Genomic DNA, 12966 nt, shown 5'->3' on the forward strand with positions numbered 1-12966 from the left:
AATATGTGGGGGCATCCATCTTGTCCCCATCAAAGCACTACAAGTCCAATCCCCAATGTTATCCTATGGGAGTGAGTGAGTCTGGTGCCACAAGAGCCAATTCTCACTCCAAGTGGGTCTTTGGAAGGATGGAGAGGCCCTTGAGGGCCATGTAGGTGATTGTGGCCTGGCTCCAGCCTGACATCTTGGAGGGCTGGGGACATGAGAGGCAGGAATCGTGACAGAAACACACACGCATGAACAGATGGAGGGAGGGGCAACAAAGGCAACGACAATCCAGAAAGGGCAGGTGCCTACACGAAGGTGCGGCAGAGCCATGGGACGGCCTTGGAATCTGCATCACAAGCGGGGTTTAGGACTCCCTGGGAACTGTTAACCCTGAGATGTTAGAGGGCATGGAGCGAAGGTAGTACGCCTGAGCAACCAAAGGGCCCAGTGCCCTTCTCAGGGACAAAGTTGGGAGGGGGGGGGTGGGAGAGTGGAGTGGAGGAGTTGAGGGGAAGAGTCAACCACCGGAACTAAAGCATACCACAGCGTCCCACAAAGCAAATCCCAAAAGAAACACCAAACTCAAAAGAAAGAATGGGGCTAAAAATGTTAATGTACAACATCAGAGGGCTGAACACGCCAGTGAAAAGGAAAAAACTGAGCACTCCCTACACAGAGAGAAGTTTGATATAATGCTCCAAGAAACACACATTCAGAAAAAGAGGAAAGGCCTAATCCAGATAAGAGGCTACAATTAAATTCTCCAATCCAACGACTAAGAGAAAAAAAGGAGTACTGATAGCATTCGCTAACCACCTTAATGTACAAATCAAAGCTTCAATGGCAGACAAAAATGCTTGCTACGTGTTTGCGAAGGCCCAGATAGATAATCGCCAATTAACCCTAGCAAACCTTTATGCTCCAAATACGGGCCAGGAGGGATTTATCAAAGAAATGATCAACAAATTAGAAAACTTTGCGGAAGGAGAAGTGATTCTAACAGGAGACTTCAACCTCGCATGGAACCAGTCGGAAGACCGCTCGAATCCAAAAAATACCCAACAGGGGACTCCTTACCTGCGCTAAAACAGACAATAAAGAACATGGCACTAGAAGACATGTGGCGGAGACTCAGAGGAACAACAAAAGGATGCACATATCATTCACACGTACACAAATCAAGCTCCAGGATCGACTATATATGGGCCACAGGAGGTCTAGTAGGAGAGATCCAGGACATAGAAAGGGGGCAAATATCGCTATCAGACTATGCCCCGCTATGGATCACACTTCCCAAACTCCAGAAACGCTTGGGTCTATGGCGATGGATGCTCCCCAGAGAAATCTTACAAGACCCAGTTTCAAAAGAAGCAATCAGAGAAAAGATAGTGGACTACTTTGAGCAGAACGTCACTCCGGAGGTTTCCCCATGCACCTTCTGGGATGCCTTTAAAGCGGTGATAAGGGGAAAAATTATAGCACTGAAAGTACAAAAAGATAAGGTATCATACAAATGGGAAAGCAACTTGGAAAAAACACTGGAAGAGATAAAAGAAGAAATGACAAAGAATACTTCCATGAAAAAAAAGAGGGCATATCGACACATCCAGAGTCAGATAGACCTGCTCAGGACCAAAAGAGCGGAACCACAACTATTGCACACAAAACATTGGTACGCGATGAAATCGAATAAGGCAGACAAACAATTAGCAAGACAATTAAAAGGCAAAAAGCAAGACCAAACGGTGCAAACTCTAAAAGACGGACAAGGAACAAAGAAAAAACAATCAAAAGACATCAAAGAAATATTTAGAGACTATTACCAGAATCTGTACACATCACAGCACCCGAATGAAAAGGAACAGGCGGCCTTTCTAAAATAGATAACACTACCAAAAGTAACATCAGACGAAAAAGCAGCACTAGATGAAGCAATAACGCCAGAGGAGGTAGCAAAATCAATCAGAGACTTACCTAAGAATAAATCTCCAGGACCGGACGGAAAATACTTGGAAATACTAACACCCAATTTAACCACTCTATTCAACACATTCAAAGAATCAAACAATATCGCAGCCTCCATGAACAAGGCAAAGATACTAGACTTTCACAAGAAGGGGAAGGACCCAGAAAACCCAAGCTCATACAGCCCAATAGCTCTAATCAACATCGATGCCAAACTCTATACTAAAGTACTCGCTTACAGACACGCACCCCTGCACCCCAAACTGATTCACCAAGAACAATCCGGATTCATCCCAAACAGGAAAACCCACGACAACATCAGACGAATAGTACACCTCATAGCGAAAGCCGGAATCACAAAACTCCCATCAGCAATAATATCGATAGATGCGGAAAAAGCATTTGACCGGGTAGAATGGATCATGCTGTTCGCGACATTAAAGAAAATGGGCATGGGAAACAAATTTATAAACATGGTTCGTGCCAACTACAATTCACCAACGGCCAGGATCGCAGTCAATGGGGAATTATCAAACCCCATCAGAATAAGAAGGGGCACAAAACAGGGATGCCCTCTGTCACCCCTACTGTACGCAATCTTCCTTGAACCCCTCCTGGCAAAGATCAGAGCGGCCCCAGACATAAAGGGCATAGAAATGGGTGGGCACACGCACAAGACAGCAGCATATGCAGACGATATGATGACCCTAACAGAACCAACCAAGACACTCTTCCCCCCCCCTCCCCATCTCATAAACAGATCGATTACGGAACAATATCAGGTCTAAAAATAAATAAGCAGAAATCGTCGGTAATGGTCCTAGCTGGAGTCAAAGATGAGATATACAAGAAAACAAAGGATCTGCAACTACAAACGGCGGAAGACTGGGTGAGATACCTTGGAGTAACACTGACAGCCATGATAAAAAACCTCTACATGGGGAACTATACGAAACTCATAGAAGATGTAAAAAGAGACCTGGACAGATGGAACCCGCTGGCAATCTCCTGGTGGGGCAGAATTACGGTCATTAAGATGACGATTTTACCAAGATTGCTGTATTACTTCCAAGCACTTCCCATACGGATACCGACAACATTCTTTAAGACACTCACCAAAATAGTAACAAAATATATATGGCAAAATAAAACACCAAGACTGTCGCAACAGGTGCTCACAGTGCAAAAATCAGATGGAGGCATGGCGCTCCCCCATTTCAGGAAATATTACGAGACGACACAACTGTGGTTCCTGAACGAATGGATCACAGACACATCAGGAAAATGGTGGGAGGCGCAGGATGGAGCAGTCGCAAGATAACCTGCGTCACCTGCTATGGAGGAAACCCGAGCACAGACATCAAAACATCAAAATAAGCGAGGTCATGAGTACCACCATGGAAATATGGGACAGAACAACTAAGAAAGGAATTCTAACAATACATCCCTCCCCCTTCATACCAATTATCGACAACCCAGATTTTCCCCCAGGTGCGGGAAAAGGAGCATTCCAGAAATGGCGAGACGCTGATTGCACAAAAGTGGGAGACATGTACGACGGCCAGCAGATCAGAACGTTTGCAGAATGTCAGGAACTACTGGGCCTCACGGAAAAGGACAGATTCCAATACAAACAGCTCCACCATTGGCTCACAACGCCAAGAATAACCAAGGCATTGACAAGGCCCCTGATCCCATTTGAGACATACATGATGACCCAAACGGGAGAAAAGAAATTTGTCTCCACCCTCTATAAATTCATGAACGCCCAGGTAGAAAACATAACATGGCAGTACATGAAAAAATGGCAAACAACGCTAAGGAAACAAATCACGAGGGAACAATGGACATACATCTGACTAATAATCCCAAAATGGACACGGGCGATACAAACGAGAGAAGCATGGACAAAAGTGATGGTTCAATGGCACTACACCCCGGAAAGACTACACAAAATGTTCACGACAGTACAAGGGAAATGCTGCAGGGGATGCGACACTATAGGAAATTGGAGACACATATGGTGGGACTGCAAAGAACTGCAACAATTCTGATCGGAGGTGAAAACACAAATGCAAAAAAATCTTCAAGGAAGCTGCTGACCTAGGAGAGGAAATATGGATGTGTGGCCTGTGGGCCCCCCCGAGACAAGTCACTTACAAAGACACAAAAGCGGAACTTCATGGGATTCCTTATAGCAGCATGGCTAGCAATAGCACAAAAATGGAAACAAGACTCCCCCAACCACTGCAGAATGGCTTCACAGGATATGGACTTACATAGCAATGGAGAGAATCACATACAACCTACAAGGGGACAGACAGAGTTTTAAACAGACTGGGGAGACGCTTTAGAATATTTACAAAGTGATTATATTCTGCAATGGTGCCCACATAACCTTTGCATACTGGATATGTTCACAGGATAAGATCGTCGCAACAGAATAGGAAGCAGTGTGATAGCTAAGACGTTATAACTGGTGAGGAGGGAAGGGGGGCGAAATGGGACAATGTTGAGTCCCGATGTTCATGTTTAAAGAAATGCCAATAAAAATGTATTTAATTAAAAAAAGAGGACTACAAGTTCTTGGTCCAACTCAAAGTTCAAAGTCCCAAAACATCAGCATTCCATATTGACCATGATTACTGATTTTACTGTTGGATCCCTGGAGAGTGTCTCTCCTCACCAGGTGTTCTGCTTGTTTTCCCAGGGAGGGTATGACTCTCTACCCCTGGGTCTTAATGCGACTTCTTCTCTGTGGTCTCTATTGCACAACACCTAATTTGATTTCTTTTCAGCACCAGGAGATGTGCCTTTCTTTCCCTGGTTCTTTTGAGGCTTCTCACAATGTAAGAGGAAACGAGTCCCTTTCCCCTGGCTTTTGTCCAGCTTCTCGCAACACCAGGGGGAATCCCAGGCCCTTATTTCAGGTGCAATTATTTGTTCAAAGTCGTTTTATCAGGCTCTCCTCTCAGCCTTCTTCTCTAGGGTATTTCCTCAATTTTTTATTGGACCGCAGGCCCTTCTTCTGTCCTTACAAGCTAGCCCCGGCAAGCCCCTACCTCCCAAAGAAAATAACTCACGACCCACCTCTTCAAGGAGTCTCTTCTCCCCCACAGCTAGGCCATGACTTCGCACCTCGCGCCATCTGACTTGCTAGACGCCGTCTGCCCCACTTGTCTCCAACATGTACAGGTGTACCCCTCCTGTATGCCCCTCTGTATTTTGCCTCCTGCTGTATATCTGTACTGTTGTTATCTCTGAAAAGCGCTTTGGTGTGTATCTGTATTTTTCGATACCACTGTAAAGCGCTCCTTTGCTTCTCGAAGCTAGGTCCGTGCTCAATAAATACCATAATAGCATAGCGAGCTTCCGTTCCGTCTCTGGCCGGTTCCAGGACTCCGTCTCCAAGGTCTCTGAGTGGCCTGCTACAGCTACGGCACCTCTGTAGCTGCTGCTCCCAGCTGGCCTCCCTTTCCGACGTGGACAGTGTGGTCAGTTCTCTTCCATCTGTATCGGCAGCCTGCTTCCAATCAGGAAAAGGGTCCTTTCTTTTCTTTTTGGAGGCTTCACCTTCTCATCTCGCATCTTGGTTCCCAGGCTTCCCTTCGCTGCACCGCCGACCTGCTTGCGGCTCCTCAGGGGAGGGCTGAAAGCCATTTTCTGTCCTTCTTCCCTTTTTATGTTCAATTTGCTCACATTTTTTATTTTATTTATTGCATTTGATTATACGCCCAGACCCCAGGGTGTCACAGCGTAGGTTACAAGATTACAGTAATGCTTTCTGGTTACAAGGAAATAGTGTTGGGTAATGGCATTTGAAATTGTGGTTACAAACTTTCATTCTCGGTTGACAGTGTTGTAGGCTTACAGTTATTCGATACATCATAGGAAGCAGGAGGGTTAGAATGTATTGAAAAGCCAGTAGTTTCTTGAAGTGAGTGTGGGAAGGCTCATTCCTTATGTTGGAGGGGAGTGAGTTGCAGAGTCTAGGCGCTGCTACAGGGAAGCTGGATATACCTGTTCTTGTGTTCTTGAAGCGTGGGATGAGTGAGTGAGTGCTAGAGTTAGATCTGAGGGATCTAGTAGATGTTTTATGAGTGAGATTGGTTAAGATATATTGGGGCGTTTTGGGTGATGCATTTGTGTGTGGTGGTAAGTGTTTTATGTAGTATTCTGGCTTGTACGGGCAGCCAATGTACCTCCCTCCTAGTCTGTGATATTGGGTCACTTTTCTGATGTCCTGTGCTGCTCTTAATGCTTTGTTTTGCAGTAGTTGCAGTTTTACTAGATTTGTCTTGGTGGTGCCTAGCAGGCGTATGTTAAAATAGTCTAGCTTGGACATATTGAGGGCTCTTGCTAGTGTGATGCAGTTCTGAAGGGTAATAAATTGTCGACTAAGGGCAATGAATTTAGCCGTGTAGGCGGTGGATGAGGCAAGTGATTTGATATGTTTACTCATGGTGAGACTTGAATCTAATTATACACCTAGGATTTTTACTTGGTTTGAAATAGTTATGGGAGTACCATTTATAACAATAGAGGTATAGTCCTGGTGTAGTCTTTTCAGACGGGCAGGTGTACCATCTATGAGGATCTCGGTCTTTTTGCCGTTGAGGTATAGACTAGTTGTTCTCATCCAATTTTGGATGAGAGAGTAGATTTTGTTTCTGAGAATAGTGTCTTGTTCTTGATTATCAGTGATTAGGATGAGTATCTGAGTATCATCCACAAAGTTAGTGTATATTACTCCCATGGGTAAGCTGCGAAAAGAAGTTTAGTTTAGGCATTATAAAGGGTGGGGTAGAGGCACGATCCTTGAGGTACACCTATGGGCACTGTTATAGAATCAGCCGCCTCCTCGCCAATGGCTACTCTGGACGTACGTTCTGATAAATATGATTTGATCCAAGTGGTTGCATCATTAGAAAAGTGAACGTTTTTTGATGGTGCTAGGCAAAGTTTGTCATGGTCTACTAGATCGAACGCAGCGGACAGACCGAGTAATAGTAGGATGCAAAGGTTTGCTGAGTCTCTGATAGCGTCTATCTGGTTTTTGAAATCATGTAATGCTGTCTCTGTGCTGTGTTTGGGTCGAAAGCCGGTTTGACTATCACCTATGTCTTCTAGGTAGGTTTGTACTTGGCTGTATGCAATTTTGTCATTTTTATTTTGAGGAGGAAGGGGACTGTGGTGATGGGTCTGTAGTTAGTGGGAATAGTGGTGTCTAGGGTGGGTTTTTGAGTAGGCGCGTGACCCAGGCTTCTTTGATATTGGGGGGATGGAGTTGGTGCTGAAGGATGTGTTTATAATATTGGTAATAATGGGTGCTGGAGTGGCAGCACAGGTCTTAACTAGTTTCGCGGGAAAGCAATCTCCTTTACAGCTAGATGGTTTGAGGGAAGCGATAGTCTTAAGTGCTTGGGCTTGGGTGACTGAAGTAAAATTGAATTGCGATGGTGATACTATGTTGTCAGTCAAGACAATAGTGGCGGACTCGTCCGTGTGCTCCAGTAACTTTCTTTTCATTCCGATTTTATCTTGGAGTGAGTTCATTTTGGTGGCTAAGGCATTCTGAATGGTAGTACACCGTGCTTTACTTGTAATAGCTGGGCTAGGAGATGGAATGGGTGTTTCCAGTTCCCTAAGTATTGAGAACAGTTCTTTACTGTTAGAGGCGGCATTGGTACTACGTGAATTCAGGGAACTTGCTTTGTGGGTAATCACTGCAAGTTTATATTTTTGTGAGACTACTTGGAACATTTTTTTTTTTTTACTCATTGGAAAGTTTTTTTCTAGTTAAGTGTTCTAAAGCTCTTTTGTTTCTTCTAAGATCAATAAGTTTGTCATTGAACCAGGAGTTGCTATGTTTAGATCTGGGCAGTTTAGACTTGCGTGGGGCTACTTCGTCGATTGGGGTTATCATGCAGGTGTGGTATAGGAGAGAGATGCTGTCAGGGGTAGTATTCGTTATAGGCTGTGCATTGAGTAATTTGTTTAGCACTGGGGTCAGGTTTTCTGGTGTGAGTTTACGTGAGTTGCTCACTAAGATAGGAATGGGCGGAGGAGATGGTGATTCTTGGGCTTTGTTAGAGGATATGTTGAAGCAAACTAGATGATGATCAGACCAAGATATCTCTAGAATGTCTTCAAGGGTTACATTAGTATTCAGTGTTAAAATCCAATCTAAAATTGTGCCTATTGTGTGGGTCGGAGCATTGACGATTTGGGAGAGCTGCATTTCTTGTAATGCCTTATGGAAGGCTGTTGCTTTGTGATCTTGTATGTCGTTAAAGCCCAGATTAAAGTCACCTAGTAGGATTAATTTAGTCTTGAATTTTGAGGAGGGCGGGTAATAAGTAAGGGAATATTTATGTCTGGGTGGTTAGTGGAACCTGATGCTCTATAGGCTATGAGGAAGTTGATTGTACGAAGGCAACTCCTTCCGAAACTTTTGACTCCCTGGTACATGACGAAGGGCTCCCCAAAGGCCAACACCTCCATTACCGAAACATCAGAGAAGTGGAAAAACAGAAATGGAGTGAATGACCGGAAGAACCGGAACCGGATCAGACCCTAACCCTAATGCATAATCTGGGAGATGGCTGGAAACCGACTTCTACGATATACGCCCAGCTCACAGACCGGCCTAACCCCAAGAGCGGCATCGGGAAATAGACCTGGGAACTAGTATTAACAAACCGGAATGGGTCAGAATCCTATAATATCCCAGAGAAGTATCCAGAAATGCAAGATTCAGACTAATACAACTAAATGTCCTCCACAGAACATATATGACCCCCAGCAGAATCGCGAAATTCAGCTAACCCCCTGCTTCCTGATGTCCCTGGTTCAATTCAGAGGAAGTAGGAATGGCACACGTTTTGGAACTGCCCAAAGGTACAACATTTCTGGTCCAAAATTGAACAAGCATGTAGAAGAGCGGGACTCACCCGCTATGAGCGGACCCCAAAGGAATGCTTGCTGGGCTCCTACCCACGGATTGGCAAGATTAGGCACATCATCAAATTTATGGACATGGTATATATACTGGCTAAACGAGCAAATGCCTCGACATGGAAATCCTCCACGGGCCCCCGTTACACCACCTGGCTTAAGGAACTAGAACACTGGTTGGATGCCGAAACTAGACTATGGGGAGAGGGAATTATCAAGATGGGGGAAGGCCCAGTCATGACCTATGAAGCCTGGAAGACTCTGTTATGGGACATGTTCCACCCATCCGACGACAAACCCCTGTGAATAATGCCAGCCTACCCACAAAAGTTGTAAATTCATTTGGAACTGTGACCCCGTGATGAGAAGACCCGCCCCACACAGCAACCTTGACACCTCATTGCAGAGGCCAACCCACCTGCTCTGTTCCCCCCTGGCTAGATTAACCCCGGAAGGAAACCTCGGACCACAACGACCTTTGTTGTTTGTTTTAAGTTATGTTGCTGTTTTGTAGACCCCTCCCCTGCCTTTCCTCTTTCCCTGTTCTCCACCCCCCCCTCTCCCTTAACCATAGGAACACTTGAAAATTGCCACTTCCTATTGTATTTTTTGAAATGCCAATAAAAACATTTTAAAATAAAAATAAATGAGGAAGTTGATAGTTGTCTTAGGATCAGTAGTTCGTTTTAGTGCTAGGAGTTTATATCCGTCTATTGTCTCGGTTTTACAGGCTCTGAACTGTAAGGAAGTTTTGGCAATGATGGCTACACCTCCCCCCGTGGCATCTGGGCGGTCAGTTCTGAGAATGGTGTAGTTAGCTGGGATGGCTAGAGTTAGTAAAGGACCTGAGGCTGGGTGGAGCCAGGTTTCGGTCATTATTTAGAAATCTAGTTGGTATTCCAGGATAAGGTTGTGGATGTCGATGGCATGTGCACCTAGGGACCGTAGGGCACCTTTCCAGTGACTATTGGGAGGAGACAGAAGTAGTGTATGTGAGGAGGGTGGAGCCGAATGGCTTATATTGTCAGGCTGCGTTTTAGAGTGGGAATACTGGAGTTTAGGTTGCGGTGTGGTAGCTATGGTGGTAACCTTGCAGGACGAGGATTTGAGAAACCTGTGCGAGTTGTTAATGGTACGGATGTGGTTGAATGGTGGGCTATTCTGTTTCCGATTTGCTCCCTGGCGCAAGTAAGTCCGGGTGGAGAGTCTAAATCTAGCCCCCAATATGGGACTTGAGGAGAGTACGGGATGTGGACTTGGGTCCAATACTAAGTTGTGACCGGCGCGTGGAATAGCGGTTAGGTTAATATTAAACGCTAATGCAAGCAAACAAAGTACAAATGACTAGCAATTCAGTAATGACTGCGTAGGAACACACAGTAAATGGGTGAGACAATAGTGGAAAACATAGTACTAGGCAAGAATCCACAATTTTGAGAGGAGTAACAATTAATCTAGCGAGCCGGTGTAGCCGAGTATGTGGTGAATTTGATATGAGCAGCGGAGGGCCTAAACATAAACAGTAACTGGATGCACGATAAAAGCTTGGGATAATGCTAAACAGTTATGGTGTCAAACAGTTAGCAAGGCAATACAACACCTCTTAAGAGAAAGGGCTACTATAGGGCTGACATGATAATTTTTAGTGGCAGTGCTTTATGCAGGATTAGGCTGCTACAGATGGGCAAAAGGGCTACTGTTAGTACATTATATCGAGTTAGCCTGGTAATACAGTTTAACACGAAACATTGATTGGTGAGGGCGCAAATGGTGTAATGTAGGCATCACCTGCATGAGCTCAGGAGGGTTTAACAGTACCTTAGCACGGAGAGGGCGTCTTGTGATCATTCTGCGCCTCGTGGGGCCGGGAGCATTGACGATAGATGCGTCTTGCTGGGGAGGCAATCCTCACGCTCAATTGGTGGTGAGGAGCGTGGACGTATACTCAATGGTGTTAGTAATAATATATAGGTAGACTCATCACGGCCTCGCACCCATTGCGTGGACAGAGCGCAGACACAGCTTTTTTCTCTGGCCTTCGTCGAGGGCCGGCTTCCACCTGCCTGCGAAATTTGATTGGCCAAAAATATAGCCAGTTGCTAGGCAACTGATACCGGCCATCGGTTTGGGTTGTAAATGTCGCCGGCCACTTTGAATCGGGCTGCTTTGCGAGGAATCAGGAAATAAAGCATGCTGGTAATGCTAAAATTCTTTCTGCTTTGCGAGGAACCTGGAACTAAAGCGTGCTGGTAACGTTGGGATTCTTTCTGCTGAACGGGGCAAACAAGGTAGTGGGGGACTACTCAAGCAGTGTGTGCTCACTGTTGGCAGGGTGCAGCTTGACTTTGAGCTTTTCCTTCGGTCGATCGGGGAACAGCACACGAGTGCAGCTTGGTGCACCAGCGCAGTGAGGGCAAAGGGGCTCATGCCCACTTTACTCGAAAGCTATGTAATATTGTCCATATTGACTAGAATGGTGGTTTTGGTTCCACGGAGCGTTCTTTATTACACTGCGCCTCTTCGTCTTGGTACTGATGTGATCATTCTCAACTGGATTACTTGGGTTGTCCTTCGTCCCAGTCTTCCCACATGACTCACCTAGGTAGTCCCTACTCTTCCTTGTCTCAGCATTTCTCATGGGGGTTGGGCTATCTACCCTACAAAAGTGTATGGAAGTGTGGGGAACTATGATACCTTGAATAGGGTAGGAGGATAAGGGAGGTTGTGGTATAGTCTGGATATACTGTGTTCTCCCCGGATGGTCATCCCATAATGGGATTCCTCCCCTTGAGATCTACCCACTGAGTACCACCCCTCGGGGGGGACTATCGGGTAGCGGCCTCACCTCCCTGGCCTCCTGGGAAGGGGCTCTGTCTAGGGGAGAAGGAACGACATCCAAGGGTTCATCAAACACCACTAGAAATTAGAACACATATCCCATTCCAACAAGATGTGGATGAAGAACAATAAATTGAATCGGCCCACCTGTGTCCCAGCTTCAATGTTCCGTTTTTCTGAATGAAAAGAAGAAAATTAATTTCTTATCTTTAAAAATGGCAAGAATTTGCTTATACTGCGAATATTGAGGCATATACGTTATACCGTCAACATTATCATAGGTAAATATTAGGGGGGGACCTAGTAGTAAAAAACAGACGGCCATTGGTTGTGTCCTTCACCCCACCCTAATTTATCCCCAGCCCACCCAAGTCCAGAACTTCAACATCAGGGCACAAATCCCCATTCTTCTTCCTTAACAATAACAACCTCCAAAAACATTAGACCTGACCATCTGAAAAACACCAGTAAAGAAACCAGAGCCCCCATTTTAGGAGCACTTGGAAGGCTGATGTTAAAAAGGGGGAAGCAAGCTCAAGTGATCTGGACATCTCTGTGCCAACCCATATTAATTTCCTTTAACAATGTGGTTTCCACATAAAATAGAAACACAGCATTGAAAACATACCACAAAATGTTTCCATCGATTCATTTGAATATCACTTATATTCTTCCAATTTACAATCAATATATATTAAAATCACAACATAAAATGTGCATATGTAGTTTATTGTGATCACAATCCTGCTAAGTAATTCACAGGGCAGCAGTCGCAGCAGATGACACAGGGAAGGATACATGGACAATCAGCTGTAAGTCCTAAAGGAGTTAGGATCTGTATAGCCAATAGAAATAATCAAATGCATACATATTAAACCAATGCTTTTCTTCTGTTTCAATAGATGAACTAAGCAAGGTTAAGGTTTTTGGAAAATGGCATAACATTGCGCGAAAACAAGTAAGCTATGGTGATCCTGGATTAACATACACTTATTCGGGTGTTACCTTGACTCCTAAACCATGGATACCAGTACTGGAATGCATCAGAGATCGGGTCAAAGAAGCTACTGGATACAACTTTAATTTTGTTCTAATCAATAGGTAAGGTTGTTTGTTTTTTGTGTAAAAAAAAAAAAAAAAAAAAAAAAAAAAATAATATATCCATGCAGTCTTACAATTAAACTACATCTGTTATCTAGCACTGTAAAGTAGTTCTGA

General features: G+C 44.7%; 1 protein-coding gene across 8 annotated transcripts in view; it reads left to right on the forward strand.

Moving 5' to 3' along the window:
• Window positions 1-12966, forward strand: part of ALKBH2 (alkB homolog 2, alpha-ketoglutarate dependent dioxygenase) — a 248924-nt gene that overhangs the window by 181045 nt on the left and 54913 nt on the right. For all 8 annotated transcript variants that reach the window (XM_069619441.1, XM_069619442.1, XM_069619440.1 and 5 more), the window contains one exon: window positions 12651-12849. In XM_069619441.1, coding sequence (XP_069475542.1) covers window positions 12651-12849 — 199 coding nt within the window. The remainder of the gene's footprint in view (window positions 1-12650; window positions 12850-12966) is intronic.

Source organism: Ambystoma mexicanum, chromosome 10 (genome assembly GCF_040938575.1).
Source record: "Ambystoma mexicanum isolate Mex_15411 chromosome 10, UKY_AmexF1_1, whole genome shotgun sequence".
Taxonomy (NCBI): Eukaryota; Metazoa; Chordata; class Amphibia; order Caudata; family Ambystomatidae; genus Ambystoma; species Ambystoma mexicanum.